Raw genomic sequence first — 24,224 nt, forward strand, 5'->3', positions numbered from 1 at the left:
TCAAGTCATTCAATTCTCACTTCATCTGAGCTGAAAAAGATAGATGACTCTAACTTGTGTTCTAATTTATATCCGGGTCGACATTTCTAAATCCACAGAGAGATGTTGCCTTATCGTCAACTGTTGCACGGAAGTAACATAGATAAATTCACATAAAACTAAAACCACAAATTTAGACGCGGTCACGCTGGTGACTAGGCCTAAATTTTTACACTGAGATCGTTTTACACAGAATCGATTCTCGTAGTCTCCATCTCCTTCGCGAAATTCGAGTTTCGTTCAATCGCCGATGCAGAACAATCTCAGCCGTGGATTGGTCAGATGAGGCAATCCGTGCTGCTCCCAAGAGTTCTTCTCTTGGGGCTGTTCTTCGTTGTTTTGCCTTTTTTTCTTATTATGATGCTCAATTTGCCATCCACCAATAGCAAATCTGGTTAGGTTTTGTTTTTCCTTTTATTTGAGCATTTTGTTACAGTTTATTCTTTTATTCTTATTGGTTTCTACCTTTGGTTTTTTTTTTTGCAGAATGGGAGGAGTTCGTAAGAGAAAGCTCCGGATTGGTTAAGAATGTAATGGCTTGATTGTTAAATTTTCGAAATTCCCATTTAAATTCAAGTAGTATGTAATTATGCATCATGAACCAATCTACTGAAATATCTTAGAATGGCAAGAACTTTTTATATTAAAATAATCGATCGAAATGGTTCCAATTTCCCTGTTCCTCAATTGTCAGAATTTGCTTATAGGATGAGTACAGTAACAGTATGGCCTTATGGGGTGGAATTTTGAAGCATTTAAATTAGAGCCAGAGGGTTGCACAATAATCAGGTTATTTGAGGGTATAATTGAGCTCAATATTTTTCATATTGATAATTCAAGTGCAATTTTTTTTCAAAAAAAAGAAAAGAACACCATATGTTAATTTGTCTTAATATGCCATATTTTTTGGTAAACAGGGGCACGCCGGTGACTCCCATAAACTCAATGTCATTGAAGAGGTTATCTGCACAGCATACTTTATTTCTTCTTTTTCTTTCTCAATTTTTTCTTCTTCTTTTGGATTGAATTAAGTTTTATTCCGTCTTGATTTAGGATACTGAAGGAATTGTATATAAAGAAGAAACCCTTCGGACCCCTGTGATGAGAAGCAATGCCTCACTTGAAAAAGGCAAACCTTTTTGCAACTTTCGATAAATTTGTAATTATTAAATATCAATAACTAACTGTCAAATCTATAATTTGGTTAATTTCTTTTTGTTTAAAATAATCAGGATTGGTATCTAACGGTATAACATATAGAAAAGTTCGGAGTACTACTAGAGAGGTACGGCTCCATACAAAGAAGTTAGCTAGATAACTGGGTAATTGTTATTACTTGCTAGCTCAATACTTATTTTCTGTTCAATAATCAAAACACAGATAAACAAATTATCAGTTGAAGTAAATAAAGACATAAGAGAGAAGATATGGGAGATGGAAGACCAGTTGATAATGGCACGGGCATATTTGCAGTTTGCCCCTCCTAATAGCAGTAACTCACACCTAGTCAAGGAGCTCAAGTTAAGGATCAAAGAGATTCAGAGGCTACTTGCTCATACTACCGCAAATTATCACTTATCTAGGAGGTAGGATGGAATAATAAAATGACATCTCTCTATCGTAGTACTTACCCCCAACATTTCTTATATATCTTTTATCCAAAAGGAAAGGAATATAAAGAAGAAAAAAAATAATAAGTAGAGCATTTCTCTGCAGAATAAAAGACACATTTAAAGCGTTACATTGTTTTTTTTTTTTTTGAGGAAAAAAGCGTTACATATTTGCCCCTTGCTCTGCTGCCTAGTTTTTGTTGAGCTCTATAATCGGTTTTGTTTGATTTATTTGATTTTCTGCTGTCACATTCTGTTCTTTTTTGTTAATGGAAAATCATTCATAGATTATGTGAAACATAGGGTCTAGTTTGCAAAAGAACCCAGCAATAAAAAAATTATTTCCATAAAATTGAGATCAAGAACACTGCCCCAGTGCATTGCAGAAAATCCGCCAAATGGAGGCAACCTTATTCAGAGCACAAGCAACATACCCAGACTGCTCAGCCATGGCATCTAAGCTACGGGCAATGACTTCGAATACGGAAGAACAGTTAAGAGCACAACAAAAACAAGCATCGTATTTGACACAAGTAGTGGCTAGAACCATGCCAAAGGGACTTCACTGCTTCTCTCTGAGCCTCATTTCAGAGTATTTTCGGATGGATGCGGAGAAGCGCGTGCTTCCAAGAGGGCATCTGGTTGAGGATCCTGATTTGTACCACTATGCAGTTTTCTCAGATAATGTACTTGCTTGCTCAGTGGTTGTCAACTCAACAATTTGCAATTCAAAGGTATTAGCTTATGTATTTATTTTGTCCATGTCAAACTGGTACCAGTCGGTTTTTGTTCCATTTATTTTCAGTTGGGATTTAGTTTTTTGCATAAAACTACAGCCTTATATGGGTGTTGGCCAAATTATTTGTTGGGTCATACCAATGCTGTGTACACACCTCTTTTTTAATGCTACTGTTAACATCCATACAGAAATGTTGGCTCTAGCTATATGAGAAATGCTGTGCGGCCTTGGCCATTATTTCATATTTGCTCATAATATAAGTTTGTAAAAGCATATGAAATCTATGTTTAATTGACAATCTGTATCCAACATCATTACAGTGATACTTCACACTTCATGTATATCTGAAATTATTGCAATTCTCTGATACAGGAGCCAGATAAAATTGTGTTTCACATAATAACTGATTCACAAAATTTTCCAACCATGTCAGCATGGTTTCTCCTAAACCCTCCCACTCCAGCTACAATCCAAATCCAAGCAATAGAAAATTTAAAGCATCTCCCCTCCAATTTCTCCTCAACCTTCAAATTCCATGACCTACAAGACCTCCGATTCACATCTCCCCTCAACTACCTCCGGTTCTATCTCCCACAGATATTTCCTTTTTTAAGCAAAGTATTACTTTTGGATCATGATGTGGTGGTGAGGAAGGACTTGGGGGAACTATGGCAGGTTGACATGGAAGCTAATGTAAACTTAGCAGTCGAGGCATGTGATGACACAGGTTACTCATTCAATAGAATAAAAACCCTCCTTAATTTTTCTGATCCAATTATGGCGAGTAATTTTGATGGTGAAACCTGCATTTGGGCTTTTGGGATGAACTTATTTAACCTAGACAAGTGGCGGCATCATGATCTGACAGATTCTTTCAATAAATGGCTTCAATTGGTAAGACAATCTTATTTAATTTAAAGATTACATTTTGACTGACACTGGTTATGTACCCGTGCTGCATCCAAGTGCTGTCACCACTAATAGTGACCCTTCTAAGAAACTCTTTCATTATGTATGGATCAGAGCTTGCCATGTGTATCTTTTGGTTCATTGTTCTTGGAAGTTGTAGCTAGTACTATGTTCGGATAATATTTGATATTATTATTCTTTTTTTGTAATATTGAAGGGAAAGGAGAGGCGGCTATGGAGTGGAGGAACCCTACCAATAGGTCAGTTGGTATTTTACAATCATACCATTGCTCTTGACAGAAGTTGGCATTTGTTCGGCCTTGGGCAACCGAATTTTAGATTAGTTAGTGAACATGAACTAGAGAAAGCTGCGGTACTCCACTATAATGGGAACAGGAAACCCTGGCTGGAGATCTCCATTCCAAGATACAAGGTCTACTGGAAAAAATACTTGAACTACAATAATTCATTTTTGCTACGATGCAATATTCACGAATAATAGTTGCGGCTGACCATCTTGCAGTTAATTTTTTTTTATTGTATTTTTGCATACTTTTTTCTATGCAATCAGATTAATCAGTTAATTATACAGTAGCCACTTAATGCCCTCTGTTATCTATGTTTAGATAGTGATAACGTAGAATAAATATCAATCTATAGAGATTTGGTCTTGTTATTACTGTTGCTATTGTTCTTATAATAATTATTGTTATTATTATCGGTATTACTGTTGCTACCATTCTTGTTTTCACTAATATGATGGCGGTAGGTATGCTTGTGCATCCTGTTTCCAACTGGTTTAGTTGCTTCGTAACAGAACCCCTAAGAATTCATATCCATCATAAGCTTAACGACAAACAATTGGTACTGGTACTGTTGTACCAGTATACTGGTAATAGCTCAAAACAAAAACTATATGTTAATAGAAAAAAATAAACATTCCAAAAATCAAAAGATAACCAAGGATATGGACTGCAATTAAAAGCTGAGAACATTCTAGAATTATGCTAATGCATCCCTAAAAACTCACGCTTTGAACATCCAAATTACTAATTTTGAGAGAAGTTTAAATTTTTTTTGAGAGGACAGTCACTAATTTTTTTGAGAGGACTGTCAATAACTGAGCCAACATACATGAACAGGAAACATTATTATCAAGACGGGAAAATATTTTCATTATATAAAGCACGAGAACTGCAAATTGGATTGTTCTTAACATGTTGAAATTATTTTGATTATTCAATTCAATAAAAAAAAAGGAACAGCTAATTAGAATAACAATGGGCTTATCCTAGAACCAATTCAACACGTTCTAGACCATAGAATGGAATTTTGGGATTAAAAATCTATTTAGTTGTCTCGGCTGCGAAGGAAAAGAAAGAAGAAACATTTATTTAAATTCTTAATTAGGATTGGTACCTCAAGGAATGGTCAATGTTCACTTGTTCAGTGGGCCCGCATTTCTTGAGGAGATTTATATTTCTATATGAAATGCATACTCCATCAAAGAAAGGTAAACATAAAATTCTTCTAGTGAGCCAAAGCTCAGAAGTCAATTGGAGAATTCATTTACTTTGCTTTATTAAGATTATTTTTGGGGCAGAAGACATTACTTCCAAAACTTTTATGTTAAGCAAGAACAAGTCATTTTCTTCAACTAACTAAAACAATGGGTCATTGTATTTTAATTAATATATAACTAAAAGGAAAAATAATCCTAAGGTAAATAATATATATATAACTAAAACCTTCACACCATTGAAGGACACCTTGATTAGTTTAAGGTGCACTTTTACAGATCAATTTTCAAAAGTTCAATGGATAAAAGATCGAAAGGAAGCACCACTGAGCATTTGTTGGGGCCGCAAATTACCCCATCTCCCTCAGGATCACCTTCATTACAGCCGATATCATTTTCAGGCGATGTCATGTCGACAAAGCGGCGTCAATGGAGCTCCGGTCCACCAAACCTTGGTTCAATGCGGTACCGCACGGGCCGCCTCTCTAGCCCAATCCCCCCTCCATCACCCTCAGCTTCATCCACAGTTTCATCGAAAGATATTTTTACCGACGGTTATTTTGATGACATTACCCCTGTGGGACAATTGTCACAACCAGATGTGCATCTAAACCCGATATGGCCTGATACTGTGATAAACTTGATCAAAAGTTCAACCTCTGATCCACACCAAGGAGACCCTTCCACCATCCACCGTGTACCGCATGAATTCCGTAAAGCTATAGATCATGATCCTTATTCACCTAAGGTTGTTTGCCTTGGTCCTTACTTCCATTCCTACCGGCATTCACCTTCCCTTAAGCGTATGCAAGATAACAAATGGCGGTGCTTACAAAGCCTCATATATCGTTACGACGGCCTTTCTGAGCCAGGAAAGGCCTCTATATTGACGCAACGATGTATGATCCTTATGAAAGCAGTGGATGCACAGCTACGCCAATCCTACTCTGATTCGATCTCATTGGATAATGAAGAACTTGCCGAGATGATGGTCCTTGATGGATGTTTCCTTCTTCACCTTTTGCTCCGGCATGCCCCATCAGGCATGATGAAGGAAGAAAGTTTACAGGAACTAGAGCAAGGTCAAAATCAGTTGAGCATCTCATCAAATCGACCATGGGTTTGGAACATGGTCATGTATGATCTCCTCCTAGTGGAGAACCAGATACCTTTCTTTGTCATTGAGATCCTTTTCGACATTTTTAAGACCAAACATGATGAAAAAATTGATTTGTTGGCCTGTATGCTTAACCTCTTTTCCGAGATCCAGCCCCATGGTATAGAGGATATTTCTTTGTTTAGAAATCGACGATTTCACGTCCACCATTTCTTGCACGCCTATTACCTTTCTCTCATCCCACAAGTCAACCAAAAGGAGTATTCATCTTCAGTCTCTCCGCCTCTTTTGTCGCCGCCTATCGAGAGCACTATCGGTCTTAGTAAGCTTCTTGAAGAAGGAATAAGGATAAAAACCAATAAAAAATCAACAAGTTTTATGGATATATCGTTCAAGAACGGGGTCATGACAATCCCAACATTGCATATCCATGATTATAGCATTAGGTTATTCCATAATATTATTGCATATGAGCAATACGGGCTATGTGAGTAGTTATGTGGCATTCATGCAACGGCTAATAGACGCCCCGAATGACATGAAAACAATGAATTCTGAAGGCATCATAGTGGATAGAAGAAGCACAGATCAACCCGAAAATGGATTTTTTGGAAATTTTCGAGATCTGATTAGTATCAGTTCAGTAGACGGATATACGAGGGGGGTGTACTGGGAATTAAACCGGTACCGTGCTTCAAGGAATGATAACAGATGGATCAGCTGCATGCATCGACATTTCGGCAGCTCTGCTGTCGTTTTTTCAACAGGGGCTCTTGTTATGCTTCTCTTGGTAACTAACATTCTGCTTGCTTATTTTTCGGTGTTTTCATGCAGTAAATCTAAGAAATAGATTGGAATATACGTAGGATTAAACTGTTCTTCTAGTATGTTGATTTGTTATTTTTTGGTTTTGTTTTGCTTCAGAAGACAATTGTTTTCCTCACCAATTGTACTTTAATTATTCTGCACTATTTGGAATAAAGTTTCCACCATTTTTATTCTTCAAAAGTTCTTTGAATTCAAATCCTGATTTACATCCCAGGAAAATAATGAAAACATCAAGTTCTTTGTTGAACAGGAAAAGGTACAACAATTAATTATAAAAAACCAAAGCAATTTTGTAAATATTATTTGGTCAATGAACCAAACAGTAAAACTGTTTGTTACAGATTATATAAATCTTGTTGTTGCAAATAAAATTTATGAAGATAACTTTTCCAAATTTTCTAGATGATAGAAAAGGTTTTTTCACACAAAGTTCTGCTTGCTGATTGATAATCCCCTGCTTTATTTTTTTATGCATAGATTAGAAGCCGAATATTGGACAAATAGATTTGTGCTGACATGATGGAATGCAAGGTTAGTGCAACCATTCTTTCTCTTAAAGAAACCTAATTTCAAAATTTAATAAAATAAAGTGAAATGCATCAGAAATGTTTTTTGTAAGTAAAAAAAAATATTCCTTTAATACGTTTTTATTTAATTTTTTTTTCTTCTAGGTAACTTGAAGTCAACCACGAAATTTCCACAAAAGTTTGAAAATTTCTCAATTTATTGTTTGATGGTTGCTTTCAGGCATGCTGCGGATTGAGTCTTAAATTCATGAGAAAGAAATTGTTTTAGAAACCATAAATAATAAAAAAAAAATTATCAAAACATCCTAATTGCTTTGGTTTTTATAAAAACGATAACAACCAACATGCCATTCAATCCGATATTATTTTTCGGGACAAAGATGTCATTTCGTTCCGAGATGTTTTCACAAATTTTACCCAATAGCTACATCAGTTTTTGATCGAAATCTGTGAAAACAGTTCGGACTGAAATGGTATCTCGGTTCTGGAAAAAAAAAATTTGTACTGAAATGGTATGGTTTTTATAGAAACCAAAGCAATCAAGTTGGTTTGATAAATTATTATTTTTATTTATGGTTTCTTAAAAAATTTCCATGAGAAACGCTCCTTGTATTCATTTATAACTTATAAGCTTACCAGCAAAAAAGCTGGAATTGGGCCTCTGAAAAAGGCCACCTCTTTCTGGAAATTTTGTAAGCTGGAATTGTGGTCATGCGGCTGAGGCTTTTTTGATGTTTTATTTTGGGAGCTCGGTTATTTTGTTAGTGGAATTTGTTGATTTTTTTTACCTAGATAAATATGGATGATTTATTTTATTGACATTTCAGATTGGAAATTAATGAGATTTATTAAAAATTAGTTAAAACATGACAAAACGATATGTTGGTGCTAGTTCTTCAAGATCAGATCTTATCTGGATCATGATCACATTTACAATTGACAGTATGTGTAGTATGAATACATTATATATGACTCTAATAACAGTCTCTGTATCATAATTATTATAATTGTCTGGGGAACCTCAAAAAGCTGAAGCGCTATTTTTTTTCTAAAATATTAATACCTATGCACGGAATTATTTATACATATGCATGAAAATATTTATACCTATAACATGAATAACTCTTATATAAATAATTGTTGCTCCAAACAAATTCTCCAAATGTGAGTGCACTGTCCTCACACTATAAAAAATTATGTAATAGTAAATAAAATATTAATAATACGAATACGGATATTGGATTACATATTTATTAGTAAATTTTATTAATCATCTGAATCAATATTTGTTAATTATTTGTTTTGTATCTGCAAATTTGATTTTGAATTTTGACATTAATTTAATATCCGTATTTATATTGTGTTTGCTCATTAAAAGTACGATTATGAACATCATTTTAACGGGATCCGCTCCGAATTTGTTCCATTTACATTCTCAATTAGTGAATACCATATTTTTTTCAGCTATAATGCCAAGCTCGTAAATTTTATTAGAGTGCCTATTAAAGGGCGTATTACCACCTAATTAAGGCTGTTCATGAGCTGAGTTGAGTCTGAATTGAAAACAACTTGGATTCAACTCTTGAACTCATGAGTCGAGTTGAGTTTGAGTTGTTAAACTAGTTTCAAGTCAAAAACTCGAACTTGGATTCAACTCCTGAACAACTCGAGTCGACTCGTGACTCATAGATAGTACATAGTTTATCAAATTAAATATTACCACAACAAAGTCTAATAAAATAAATAGTACATAGTTTATCAAAATAGTACACAATTTTAAATTTTACATAATGAAACAGTAACAAATACATAATTAAATGGTATAAAATTTATCAAATTACTAAATAATACAAATTATAACAAAGCATTACATAGTTTACCAAATCAATGAGTCAATCGAGTTGGAGGTAACTTGGATTCAACTCGTGAGACAATCAAGTCAATAAACTCGAGTCAGTTTTGACTCGATTCAATTTCAACTCAAATTGTTGGCGAGTTAAATTAGAATTGATTCCGAACAAGTTATGAGGTATGCTTTTTTTTTTTGTGCACCCCTAACACCCATTTTTGACTTCAGAGATATAATTCAGCCATATATTACCTGATATCAATCTACTGTAAAAGGTAGTTCATCATAAATTTGGAAAAAAAAAAAAAAATTAACAAGTAGAGCGCTTCTATGACATTTGGTGTATTTTGACACTAATTGGGCATTCGGGCCTTGAACTAATTGAAGATATCTGGTACACTTCTAACAATATTCACGTATTAGATAGGAATTTTATTAATGGTTTTCCATCTCTTTCATAAAACTTTTAATTAGAGTTAAGACAGATTGATTAAAAATGTCTATTACAATAATAAAAATATAAAACGGGATACATGTTTGTCCTCCGTAACAACCGACCCCCCCTCCCCTCCAAACCGTATTTATTAGGAAAAATTGTGAGAATACCACTCTAAAACCTTGAAAATGTGAGAATGTCACTCTAAACTTTGAAATTGAGAAAATGCCATCCTAAACTTATGAATTTGTGAGAATGCCATTGATGTTGTATTTTTATACTTTTTTTATTAAAAATTAACTGAAAAATACTGTTTTGGTATACGTATTTTTGTATTTCCGATTATACCCTTCATTACTCCAAACCTCATCTTTCTGTTTTGGTATACCGCATGCCTCCAGTTGTGAGGTGCGAACCTCTTCAAACAGGCGATTAACTCCTCCTCCAGACATTTGTGATGGCACCTTGCTAATAAACTCGCCTCCTCCCTACACCAGCGCAGATGAAACTCTTCTTCTCCGATTATTTTTGTGATGAATTTTCGTGAGAAAGGAAAAACCGTCATCGACTCCTCTCTTCAGTCTCCACTCTGTCTCCGATTTCTCTCTTCTCCGATTAGGTTTGTTCTCTCTCTACTCATTACCCTTTCTCAATTCAGTCTAGAAATAAATAAATTAGAACTTTGCAATTACTCTCCGATGGACTGGTTTAAAGGACTCGTCAAATCTCATTCTTAGACATTGCTTAAGGTTCTTTTCTCCCCAACTCACAATTTCGCTCTCTTTCTCTTTAACAAAAGTATGAGGTGTGGGCCTTGTGAGTGCTTTGCTTAATTTCTCTAATTCTAATATTTTCCCTTGTTTTCTCTGATCCCGTCATTGCTAGAATTTATAGATATTACTTATTAGGTTTTCATATTTTAAATTTTCATGGTATGCTCATGAACTTTGAATTGATTTCTCCGCATTTTCCTTGGCCAAAATAAAGAAATTAATGAATTGATTTCTCCAATTTGCGAGACAGTGACTAGAATTGTAAGAACTGGTACTGGTATACAATGGTACGAAATTGAGTTGTCCAAGAATTGTACTGGGTCTGGCTTCCGTTGGAGCAGGTTGTCTGAAAAAATTGATTGATTTCATGTCCATGTCCTAGAATTATTTTTGAGTTTTTTATTGTTGTTGTAATGTCGATTGTTTTCAATTAGACTATGTACCTAGTATGTACTGGCTCACATTCTAGGAAGCGACAATACCAAACTTTCTCCTTAATCATCAAAGATTGGGCTTGCTAAATCACTAGGCTATTGACACCATGATGTGGCTTCATATAGTTACTGCATTTGCCATTTATTTTCAAGTCAAATCCCACCAAAATCAATTTCTGAAAATTATTAATTAATGCAACAAATTAAGCAGTGATTTTCTGCTCTGAGACTACTCCTAATACCCTTTGGTAATTTGTAACTGCCATTTTCTACATTTTGGTAATATATATAGAGAAAACAGGATTTGTGCAAGTGGTGCTGCTATATCAATCCTTTCTGTAAATATCTTTGTCAGAAGTAAGGGATTATACCTTGAGGAGTTGTCATCCAGCAAGAAAGTGGTGACCCGTGTCATTAGATCAGCATACCGCGCTAGAACCTGCGAGGCAAATACCAACAAAATCATTTAGTTATATGTCTTCTATAGTTGTATAATTTTCATTTTTACTTGTCATGGCCGATATTTCATGTTTAATTAAATATATCCGGTTCTATTGCATATCCGATTCAAATAGCGAACCAAACCGTAAACCTGTCCGGTTCCAGTTTATTCCGGTCAAACCGGCCGGTCCGGTCCGGTTTTGATAACAGTGCTTATATCCCAAGGGGTTTCTCCGTTTGAATTCATATCCCTAAAGTAACTCAAATTTTATGTTTAGATCTGAACCGTCAGATCTGTTCTTAATGTTGATTTATGATGCATTAATGGAAACGGCACAATTACCGAACTGAAATTCAAACTCACAGCTTGCGTTCCCAGTTCCCACTATATATACATCTTCCTTCTTGGTTCGCTTTTGGAAGGACTAAATTCAAACAGGTCTCTTCACTATGTTTAAATTAATAAGATATCTCTTGTATATAGAGGAGATATTTTGTATGGAAAGGGGAGCAATATGTTTAACGATTATTTATTTTCAACAGTTTTGTAAAAATGAAATACATTCGACGTGATGTTAACTAGTTGCCATGTGGCCGATTAAATAAAATTTTACGATTATCAAGCTATCTTATTAAATTTGCATTGATTAAAGAATATTAATTGGACAGTATATTTGTCTTATTTTATTAGACATTTATATTTCATTTTCATTGCATAGATATATATATATATAGTGATAACAATTTGCAATAGCATAAATATTTTGATTTTCTTTTAAAAAGCACATAATTAATTGAGTTATCTTCACGAATATTAAAATCTATATAACTAATGCTATAAAATTTTGAAAAATATGAAAACGGATGCAACTTATTATTTTTTGTTAGATGCAATAATATTATCATCACAAAATTTCATTACCCGCGTAAAATTGCACTTAACAGCTCAATATATAAGCTTAATTTACATGACAAATCGATCTTGAAAAAAGGTTAGTAGGATCTGGATTACAAGTGGATCCCACTAGAGGTGCCATATATAGCCTTAATTTAAAAAAAAAAAAAAAACAAAAGAAAAGAAAAGAGATACCAAGTCTTTTCATCCTTAGTTGTGTGGGAAAAATGGCACGCCGGAGTCGGTTTCATCATGAAACGGCACAGCTCTGTCACGGTACAACACAGCACGAGTGTCAGTTACGTGCCATAATTTGTATGTTTCATGCTATGACCATTCGCGTACTGTGATCAATTATTAGCAAAAAAAAGACACGGCACAACACGAAAATTGACTTGATCACAACACAGCACGGCACGGAACACAGTATGGCATGACAAGAAACATGGCAAGGCACGGCACGTTAGACACGGAAGATACAGATGATTCCAATTTGAATAGATGTTTGTCATCTGGTATCGTCGGATGCTGTCTCTAGTATCATAGTGGAGAGGAGATCACCTAGCCCCCGGGGTGTAGGAAAATCCTGCCCCCTCTATCCCTGCAACCGGGACCGGTCATTCTTATAGGGGGTCGGTCATTGTTCATTTTTTAATTTGGGGTCCACTAACAATGACTCTGGAGGCAGAGGATTCGATCTCATCATAGTGTGTCTCGTGCGACATAGAAAGGTACAAGGCTACGAGAGTACAAAAGTTGATTTGACAACTCATTATTTTTATTTTATTTTGCAGAAAGTGATTTGACAACTAGTAACACCACAGCAAAACTTCACCTCATTAATTCTCACTAATTCTCCTCTCCATTCAAGTCAGCTTCCTTTATATTTATGTTTTTGTTATAAAATAAATATAAACAAGCATAAGAAGAATAAACAAAATAGAGAGGAAAAAGATGACAATCTCTTTATTCATACATTTCTCATATATGTACAATACAAGATTACAAAGCCTCTATTTATAGGCTACAAATTGTAAATGAAAAACCATCTAAATAAATGGAGAAATAAATTTCAATAGTAGTGGACATCAATTTCAATTGTAGTGCATGGAGTAGTGGGAAATAAATTGATGATTTTGGGAGTTACAACATAAATGACATCCACACATTTATAATATATTTATAACACTCCCCATTGGATGTCCATTACATAAGAATATGCCTCATTAAAATCTTACTAGGAAAAACCCTATGTGATAAAAACCTAGTGAAGGAAAAAGAGTACAATGTTCTTCTAAATACGCAACTATAACTTTACCAGGAAAACCCAGTGAGAAAAACCATTGTTAAGGAAAATATAGTGCATATTAACTCCCCATCATGATAGCATCAATCAAGATCTTTAAGTCGGCGAACTCCAATATTACGAACTAGCTTTTTGAATATTGCAGTAGGGAGTGCCTTAGTAAATAAATCTGCTGGATTTTTTACTTGAACTGATTTGCTGAACATTAATAACATTATTCTTTTGGAGATCATATGTGAAAAAGAATTTTGGTGAAATATGTCTTGTTCTATCTCCTTTAATGTATCATTCATTTTATTGATCAATATATATAATATTATATTCATATATGATATTTGGGATCATTTCTCTAAAAGATAATCTACATGTCTGATGAATCTGTTGAATCACAGATCTTAACCAAACACATACTTGACTTGCTTTTGTGTATTGCTAAATTTTCTCGTAGGTAGCGAAATATATGTTTAATTATATGTCAATATCTTCGTGTAAGAGAAGAACTATATCTTGCTAATAAATTTACTATAAATGATATATCATGTATTGTATGCCCATCAAGATAAGTGCTCATATTGCACTAAGATATGGTATTTCAGGACCAAATAGTTCTTCATCATTATCATTTTCTCGAGGTCTAAATGATATTTATTCACATCTAATGATCTTACAACTATCGGAGTGCTTAATTAATGTTATTTATCCATATAAAATTATTTCAGCACTCTTGCAATATAATTTTCTTGATGCATAAAAATATCATTTTTAAATGTTCAATTTGCAATCCAATGCAAAATTTTGTTCTTCCAAGATCTTTCATCTCAAATTCTTCCTTTAAATAATTTATTCTTTTGGAAGCTCTTCAGGAGTTCCAATGATACTTAGATCGTCAACATAAAATGTAATTATAATAAAATCATTTCTATATTTTTTCATGAAAATACATGGACAGGTCTTATCATTCTTATATCCATGTTTCAATAAATATTCACTTAAACGATTATAGCATATGCGTCCATATTGCTTTAATCGATATAAAATTTTATTCAATTTAACTGAATAATGTTCTCGAGAACCTAAATTACATGCTTCAGGCATCTTAAATCTTTCAGATATTTTCATATAAATATCATTATCAAGCGAGCCATTTAAATAGGCTGTAACAATATCCATTAGGTGCAAATTAAGTCCTTCATGGACTGCCAGACTAATTATATATCAAAAAGTTGTTGCATCCACCACAAGTGAGTATATCTCAAAATTTCACCTTTCTCATTTTATTTCCTCATAAATATTTATTTATATCCTACTGGTTTTATACCTTGAGGTACAAGGACTAGAAGTACAAAAACTTTTCATTTTTCAAGAGAGTTTACCTCTACCTCAATTGCACCTTTCTATTTTGGCCAATCATTCCTTTGTCGACATTCTTTAATAGACTTCTAGTCATGATCCTCAATATTTATTATGTTTAGCGCTATATTATATACAAAAATATTATTGATATCAATTTCATCTCGGTTCCATCTTATTTCATTCATGATATAATTTATCGAGATCTCTTTATTTTCATAAATTTTAGATACCTGAGTTTCTGCTGGAACTCCAATATTACTTATAATTTTATTCTCTTTTGAAGTTTTATCTGAAATTATTATATCCTCGATTTGACCATTTTCATTCTTTGCTCCTTTTTTTCGAGGATTTTTATATTTTTAATCTTTGGAACCGATTGTTTTTCCACGCTTCATGCATGTTATAATTAGTCTGTCCAACAGGGACACCGACTTTAATTGGAGCATTAGCAGCTGGTACATGTGATTTGGTCACTTTCTTTGAGTTTGTAAATGTGTCTGGCAATTTATTCACTAACATTTGTAAATGAATTATCTTTTGAATATTTAGTTCACATTCTTTAGTACGAGGATCAAAATAAGACAATGATAATTTATACTAATATATTTTTTTTCAGCTGATAGTTTTCTCTCCCTAAGGTTGGGATTTTTTATTCATCAAAATCACAACCGGCAAAATTATCCATGAATAAATCTCCCATCAATGGTTCTCGATACTCTATTATATATGGAGATTCAAAATCAATATAAATTCTCAACTTTTTTTTATATCACATTTTAGTGAGTTGTGGTGGAGTAATTAGAACATATATCGCATATTCAAAAATTCTTATATGGGAAATATTAGGTATGTGACCAAAAATCAATTATAAGGGGAAGTTTTATAATAGCTAGTTGGCATGATGCGAATTAGTTTTGTTGCATGTAAAATATCATATCTTCTTTTTATATACGAACATCTACAGGATGTTCAATATTAATTCCGACATTTTCTAGATGTATTTTCATAATTGAATAATCATAAAATTATGCTCTTTAATCAAATCAATTGAGCAAGTAATCTTGCAAACGCCAGGTTGCGATTTGATAATAAACATACATGTGATCATCTTATTGATGCATCAATTAAAATCATGAAATATTCAAATGGTTCACATGTTGGATATATTGTTCCACAAATATCATATTGTATACGTTCTAGAAATAAAATCAACACATAAAAAATTCATCAGATTAAATAATTTTTTGGTTCTTTGATGAATGTTTACATTAATTATCTATTATTTTTTCGCATCATTATTGATCCGAAATGGCCCAACCGGTCATGCCAAACGATAAACATATTCTTGTATGTAAACTTCTGGTTTACAATAACATGTGCTTTAATTGTACTAATATATATGTAGTATAAGGAGAAACATATGCAATTTGTTTTCAATATACATTGTTTTTTTTAATGTATATATGCATATATTCACCATTTTTTTATTAGTTGTCTCAACATAATATCCATTTCGGCGGATATTCTTAAAACTTAATAAATTTCTTTGAGACTTAGAAGAATATAATGCATCGTCAATATAAACTTATATTCCTCCATATAATAAAAATATTGCTCTTCCGGAGCCTTAAATCATATTTTCTTTTATGTTTTTCTCATTCATTTTCTTCATTATTTTTCACTTCTAATGGAAAAATGTGTATTTTCATCATCACTACGTCCACATGAGTATGTCCAGAAATTATTATGATTGTCATGTGCTACCTTCACTTCAGGGAATGAAACATAACTAAATTCATGATTTTTTTTTAAAACAACTCGTTATTTTGTTCAACTATAGAGGAACAAGATATCAAATCAAAATATTTTTGAAATCTTCTTCATCAGAAAGATTAAATTATTTAAAATAAAAAAAATGAATTTGCTGATAAAAGAAAATAAATTTTGTGACTAACAGTGTGAAGATGTACTTTAGAAAATCAATCATTACCTAATTTTTTTTATTCACCGATTTAATTAAATTTGGTAATATGAAGAACACCTCCAACATTATAAAATAAATATAAATTATAAAATAAATATAAATGTTACATGAGGCCTTTTCAAAGAAATCAAATATAAATGTGCAATTTCTATTCCCCGGTATAAATAACTGCAATTAGCCAATGTCAATAAAATATTTGATTAAGAAATCAAAGAAAAAGACGGGTAAACGTACGTTGTATGCGATAATCTGATTCTTGAATTGAATTCCATTTATTACCATTACTGTTCAGATTAATAGACAGTATTTAATTACAACAAAACACATCTCCCCATTTACATCTCATGTTCTACGATATATATATATTTTTTTCACACATATTACATGAATTAAAACGATATAAAAATACAGATTTTTATAATCCCATTCAAATTGTATATTATAAAAAATATGAGTATAATCTAAAATTAATATTGAATAGATCTAATCTAGTCAGATCTAAAATTGCACATATGGATAAAAAATTATGTTTAACAGATAGCTTCAGGCTATTTGATATTAATATAAAATAAATATAATATTAACTTCGATACACACTATTTATATGGCTTCAGGCCATTTCATTAACCATCATATAAATTTTTCTTTAATTCTTCTTCAGGAAGATTTTCTTAATATCTTTTGAAATCTTCTTCAAAAAGACTAAATTATTGAAAATAAAATATTGCATAAAAATATGAATCAGATCTAAATTTCACATGATAAAATTTATGATCAATGATGGCTTCAGGCCATTTGATAAATTAAGGCCTTATGATTAATAGATAGCTTTGGGCAATTTGATAAAGTCCATAATTTGTGATTAACAAATGACTTCTGGTCATTTGATAAAATTGAAAATTTATGATTAATAGATGGCTTCGGGCCATTTTATAAAGTTGAGAATTTATCTCAAATCGATAATCAATCAATTCATATCTAATTTATCTCAAATTTAACAAATTGCTCTCTTGTCATTCGAATTTATATTTAGCACAAGAGAGTCATAACATAATATAAAATAATAGATTGGTCTTCGGGCCATTTCATAAAGACTTGTAGTATGTCATAATGTCAAAAAAATAATTTGATTTCTCAAGTATATATGAATAAATCATCTTATTGCATTTACCAATTACTAATTAGAAGTATCATTTAAATAAATGATACTAAAATAAAAAAAATATCAAAGTTACCTCGAATCTTTAGCTAGTAGAGCTCTCGTGCTGATAACGTGTTATAAAATAAATATAAACAAGCATAAGAAGAATAAACAAAATAGAGAGGAAAAATATGACAATCTCTTTATTCATACATTTCTCATATATGTACAATACAAGATTACAAAGCCTCTATTTATAGGCTACAAATTGTAAATGAAAAACCATCTAAATAAATAGAGAAATAAATTTCAATAGTAGTGGCCATCAATTTCAATTGTAGTGCATGGAGTAGTGGGAAATAAATTGATGATTTTGAGAGTTACAACATGAATGACATCCACACATTTATAATATATTTATAATAGTTTTAGTTTTATTTTAATTTTGCTTTATTTGGATAATCTGAACACTGGTTCGTTTGAATGCTACGAAATGTCCCCTAGGCTTACTTTTTATTTGGCATGAAATGTCCATATATTATACTTACATAATTGCCTTTCTCAATAAATAAATTTAAATAACGTTAAATACGATCAAACATGACTAACGGGATCGGTCACAATACGTTTAGTCACGGCACGTGAGTCACGACATAATTCGTGTGCAGTGACCATTTGCGTGTCATAACCACTCCTCATAATTTTAGTTACAACACGGTACATAAAAAATTAACTTGATCACCACACGACATGGGACGGCACATTTTTTCCTCTAAATTCCTTGGCCTGTCTCATCTTTAGGAGACTGTCACAAATGATGGGTGCATTACCAGGCCAATTAGCTAGATATATAGTCATCAAATTAAAACCTATAGGCTATAGCTAGCTCTATCGTATCATATTATCATATGTGTAGCTAGGGATCATACAAACCCAAAAGACCAAAACTAGCTCAATAGTTAATTAGTAAAAGAGATCAGCTTAAATATTTAAATAACGAAATGATGGTTCTCATTCAGTCATGAGAAGGATTCAAATGTCTCTATTTTTTGTGTCTCTATCATGCTTTCATTTTAAAAAAAAAATTAATAACTCAAAATTTAAATCTTAAAATTCAAAATAAAACTGTTGGATGTGAACTATATCATTTTATCTATGCACATGTAAAAAATTATGGCATTTCAACTTTGTTTTAATTGTCATCTTGAGCTTGTAAAAATATATACAAATATGAATCATTTCTAGACGTTGATTTTTCAACTTGTTGATTCATATAAAAGCAAAATCAAAATGTAATAATTTTTTGTGAGAACATAGAGAAAATAACATAGATCACATCTAACGGTTTTATTTTAACGTTTAAGTTTTAAACTTTGAGTTATTTAAGTTTTTAAAAATAAAAGCATGATAAAAACACAAAAAATGGAGACATTTGAATCCTTCTCTTGAGTCATTCTCATCTAATGTGATTGTGATTGGGAGGCAGTAGCAGTGATGCTTTCATTTCATTTTAAGCGCATGTACCAAAAACGCTTTATTTATTAATTAATTAGCACTTTAGCACCCAGCCACCTACCCAACATCAAGACTCAAGAGTGGTTTTTTTCCGTTATAACGAATGATATATATATATACACTTGAGCTGTACAATCTGATATGAGAATTTTCATACATATATAATCTTATTAGGGTAGGCGCTTCTGGATGCATACATATATAACTGAGCAGCTCGTATGCTTCTGGATGTTGTGTTAGGGTTGGCGCTTTTATTAGGGTTAGGGTGGCTACTAGATCTGGCCCTGTACCAGATCTGACGGAGTGGACCCGCTAGCTACATTCAGACATAAACATTAATTACCATTTACCAGGGCTTAGATTAGGGTTTTTATCATTGCTCGATCGAGTGCCCACGTAGTGAATTGGCACATTTCAAGATTGCGTATCAAGTATCAACCATGGGCTTCCAAATTATAAATTCGCTACATGACAAATTATAAATTGTAAAATATATTAACCATTCAAATAGAATAGTATGTTAACCGTTGGATTTTAAACAGCACAAATCTCAAAGCTTGAATTGAGTTAGGAATTTGGTTCTAACCAAATTTGAGGCCCAGTTGGGGTCCGCCATGCAACACCAAATAAAATTGGATTTAATCGAATTGAACAGAGGGATCGGGTCCGCCATGCAACTCTATTTCTTCTCCTGTTCACGCGAGACAGAAGTCACCTCCGTTTCTCCTCTCTCTCGCTGGTGCCCTAGTCCCCACTCCCCACGCCTTCCCTTCTCTCACTGATTTCCGACCCCACTCGATCTAGCTCTCTCTCTCTTCGTTGCTTATTGGAGAAGGAATGGAGGAGACCGCCCCCTCTTGAATTCGATTTGACGCGGGTCTTTTCTCTTGCCAGAACTGTGTACGATTTGGACGCGGGTCTTTTCTCTTAAACTCACTTTTAAATCTTTTTTTCGGTTTCAACCGGATCGACCGACCGTTTGAACACTCTACCTGTAACCTGTTATGATTCTAACTGCAATTAGTAATATGATCGTGAAAAAAGGTTGACAGTGGCGAAAGGGAAATGGTAAACGAGAAAAATTGAGCTAAAAAGAAAAGATTTCTTGACTTGAGAATATTTTTTTTCGAAAAGTAAATATGTAGAACAAACTATATTTGGTTCTACTATAATTTATTAAAAAAACAAACAAAAGGTTACACGTCAGGTTGCATTGTGACAAGTTGAAATAGTAACGATAATTATTCCGGAGCTATTCAATTCAATTGATAGAACTTTGGGTTGAGATTCCTGTTGGATACATGTACCACCAAGAAACTACAAATTGAAAATTTTTCAAAATGAAATGGATTTGAAATTTTGTGGGGTTCAATTTGAGAATTTATTATTGGAGATCTATTGCTCTGTTACTTCCCTCTTTGTTTCTCTCTCCTCTTGTGACTTGTCCCGTGCCATTAATGCGAATTTGATAAACAGAAATATAATAAAAAATAATAATTGTGAGGGCTGAATATTGATGAGAAATAAAATTTTTACAAGATGTATTTAAAATGAATATTAATTGCTTATATTAAGCATATTCTTGAACTTATAAGGAGGCAATTAAATTTTTTATTTATAAAAATGATAGAAAAAGCATATGAAAATTGTAATTTTTTGGGAAGGTAACTCTTGGGCTCTCTCTCTCTACGTTTCATTTTTAACTAAGGCATCTGAAAAATTCAAATATCAAAGTTAATTAAAATCCATAGAGAAAATGGTGTTTATTAGATTAATTCAATGCACAAAATAAAGAGTAAGGCTTGGGTGCTATGGATAGCATAAGGTCATCCCGTGCTACGGCCTCAAAAACCTATCGTATGACCTTCAAATTTCGATTTAAATAGCTGAATAAATTGGTTATATAATAAACTTGTAGAATACTAGTTTTTTACCTATCGTATGACCTTCAAACTTCGATTTAAATAGCACGGTACGGGATGACCTTATTCTATCCATGGCACCAATCCTTGCTCCAAAATAAATATCTTTATTGACCCAATAAATAGAGTTCCTAAGTTCAATCAAGTTGCGTCGATATGCCACACCAAAAACACGAACTTTTTTTTACAACCATAAATAAAAAATAGAATTTTGATTTGTTTGTTTTTAAAAAAAATCACAAGTAGCGAATAAATTATTTAACACCACATCAACTACGACACAAAAAGTAAATAAATTTCAATACTTATGGTTTTTGTAAAAAAACCAACCAATCAAGTTGATTTTCTAAAATTCTGTTTTTATTTATTGTATATAAAAAAAAATTTCCCAAAAACACATCAGAGGAGAAAAGAGAACAGAGAACACCGCACAAAAGCAAGCATGCAGTTTGGGATTAACTGTGGCGCACAACCTACTGTAAGCAAAGATGAGACTAGCATATCCTCAGAGATATCTCAACTTTTGTTTGACCTACGTGTACAGTTCCTATTCGGGATAGCCTGAGGGCCAGCATTACTTGTGCTTTAAGAGTCGTGCAGAACGTATTTGGACGGTTGAGATTTGCTATAAAAACACTCAAATTTTGAAATATCTTAGAGATTGCGAACATATCGGATGAATTCAGAAAGCATTAAATGACATTCATGTGGAGCGTTTCTCAAGATTAGATGAATTCGCATCCTAGATAAGATATCTCATATTTTTCATGACTATTTGTAAAATCTCAACCGTTCAAATATTTCTGCACGAATATCAAAGCATAAATAATACTGGCCCCATAGACTATCCCCGAATAGGAACCGGACACGTCGGTCACGCAAAATGTGAGATATCTCAGAGACTCCATACGCATTTATTTATTTTATATCACTAGATACAGCACAGCGCACCCTCCTAAAATTCATTATTCGATCAAGCCCAACTAAACAAAACCACCCATAAAAAATAGACATATAAACGAAGCTTGGAAGCCCAAAAAAGCCCAAATCTATCTCCTTCCCAAAGAACTAAACTTGTTTAAAATTGTGAAACGAATTGCAGCAAAGAAAGAGAAAGGTTTTCGTTTCCATCAGCAAAGTCCTTTCATGAATATTGCTGAGTTCGTTCTATACTGGCAAGAGAAACGCTCCGGTTATAAGCCGGTTAAATACCAACAAAAGGAAACTGGAATTGGGCCTCTGAAAAGGACAATGTTATTGGGCCTCTGGAATTATGGCAATTCTTTAAGCAATCTTATTGGGCCTTGTGTTACCATTGCAGTCAAAGTCATGCGGCTGAGGCCTTTCTGAGGTTATTATTTTTTTCTGAGGTCTATTCTTGTCTTGTTATTATTTTTTTTAAACATTGCAAGTTCCTCGTTCGCAAGCTCTAATTCTTTGTATGGATGTAAATATCTGTTCTGTGAGGGGCAAGGAATTTCTAGAATTTTTTTTTTTTGGGGAATAGAAGCTAGCTAGGTCTCGGTGACAAACTGTGTCTAATTGAGAGAAAGAAGTAGTTCATAAAAAAAACAAAGTATATCACTTTAATGACACTTGTTGTATATTACGTGATTTCAATATACTTTAAAAAGTAGTTCATAAAAAAACAGTTGACAAGTATAGCACTTCGATGACATTTGGTATAGTTTGACACTAACTGATGATATCAAGTACACTAATTCTAACAAAATTTTACAATGCTTGCTCCAATTTTTATCCAAATCCAACAACATTCACTTATTAGGTTTTTCAGAGTAATTTTAATATAGAAAAGGTTTTTAGATGTTTTGTTAATAGTTTTTCCATCTCTCCTTTGAAATTGGGGGAAGGGTGTGGGAAGAACAAAGAGCTCGAAAATTAAAAATCGCATTTTATTTCTATTCAAAGATCTATAATACAATGAACCATCTCACTTCATTTATTTAAATTTTGTTATAAGAGAAACATTATAATATATATATATATATATATTCTAGTCGCTGCAGTTGACAAACTGGTAATTGACAGTCAAACGGCCATTTTGATTGCCTTGTCCGTTGGTGTCAAGTTGAGCAAAGACGCCTTGGTCCAAATCTAGCCCTCCACTTGAGCACTGATTGATGATCCTCACCGTTGCTTGTGCTCTAGTTACAGTGTTGGTCACCTGAAAAATTGCACACTAGTTATGAAGTGTCCATGGAAAATTGGTACATAAAAAAAAAAAAAAAAAACACACACACACAGAGATTACCTGGAGGCACTTCCCACAAGCAGCCTGGCCGGTAGGTCCAATGGGCCCACAAAAGGCCGTCCAGCTGTACTTCTTCCGCCATTCTAGCGGCTGGCTCGCATCCCATGTGACGCAATATGCACCCACTGCATTCAGGTCCCAGTTGTTGTTCTCTGGGTCATAATTTTTGTACGTTGCAAGCACATTGGACGATTGTTGTGCAGTGGCCACAACAACGGCCACACACAGCAAGGCCGCAGCAAGAAGGATGTTCCTTTCCTTGAGAACTATTGCTGGATAGTGGATGGTTAACAATACTTTTTGAATGTATTTGAGAAAGAAGGGAAAGAGGATGATTTTTTTTCTGATAAGAGAATTAGTTCTATTTATAGCCATAAGTCTTAGATTTTGATTGTTTGTTTGAATTCAAATTTTGCTGTGGTATATTAAATTTGAACTCAAAGTCTGCATAAGTACATGAAAATGTACATGGAGTCCCACCTGTCAGGGATATGATGGTTCATGTACTCCACAGCAAGACTAAAAATGTTGGCTTGGAAATTCTGACCATTTTGCACTATTGATAGATTTTGACTAATTAAATAAAGACAACGTAACATACTTTTTTCCTTTAAT

General features: G+C 33.1%; 3 protein-coding genes across 3 annotated transcripts in view; 2 read left to right on the forward strand and 1 right to left on the reverse strand.

Moving 5' to 3' along the window:
* The window catches only part of LOC144566239 (uncharacterized), a 69,685-nt gene that overhangs the window by 12,916 nt on the left and 32,545 nt on the right, over positions 1 to 24,224 (forward strand). The window lies entirely within an intron of this gene.
* LOC144566367 (putative galacturonosyltransferase 6) lies at positions 187 to 3,960 on the forward strand. The gene is made up of 9 exons (XM_078316386.1): positions 187 to 433; positions 526 to 569; positions 957 to 998; positions 1,093 to 1,168; positions 1,272 to 1,324; positions 1,420 to 1,625; positions 2,026 to 2,383; positions 2,761 to 3,282; positions 3,515 to 3,960. Exons 1-9 carry the CDS (start codon positions 322 to 324, stop codon positions 3,794 to 3,796), a joined length of 1,695 nt encoding a protein of 564 aa, XP_078172512.1. The 5' UTR covers positions 187 to 321; the 3' UTR covers positions 3,797 to 3,960.
* On the reverse strand, positions 23,234 to 23,984 carry LOC144566004 (pathogenesis-related protein PR-4-like). The gene is made up of 2 exons (XM_078315865.1): positions 23,610 to 23,984; positions 23,234 to 23,522 (listed from the first exon to the last, which is right to left on the reverse strand). Exons 1-2 carry the CDS (start codon positions 23,982 to 23,984, stop codon positions 23,352 to 23,354), a joined length of 546 nt encoding a protein of 181 aa, XP_078171991.1. The 3' UTR covers positions 23,234 to 23,351.

This window comes from Carex rostrata, chromosome 15 (genome assembly GCF_964058835.1).
Source record: "Carex rostrata chromosome 15, lpCarRost1.2, whole genome shotgun sequence".
Lineage (NCBI taxonomy): Eukaryota > Viridiplantae > Streptophyta > Magnoliopsida > Poales > Cyperaceae > Carex > Carex rostrata.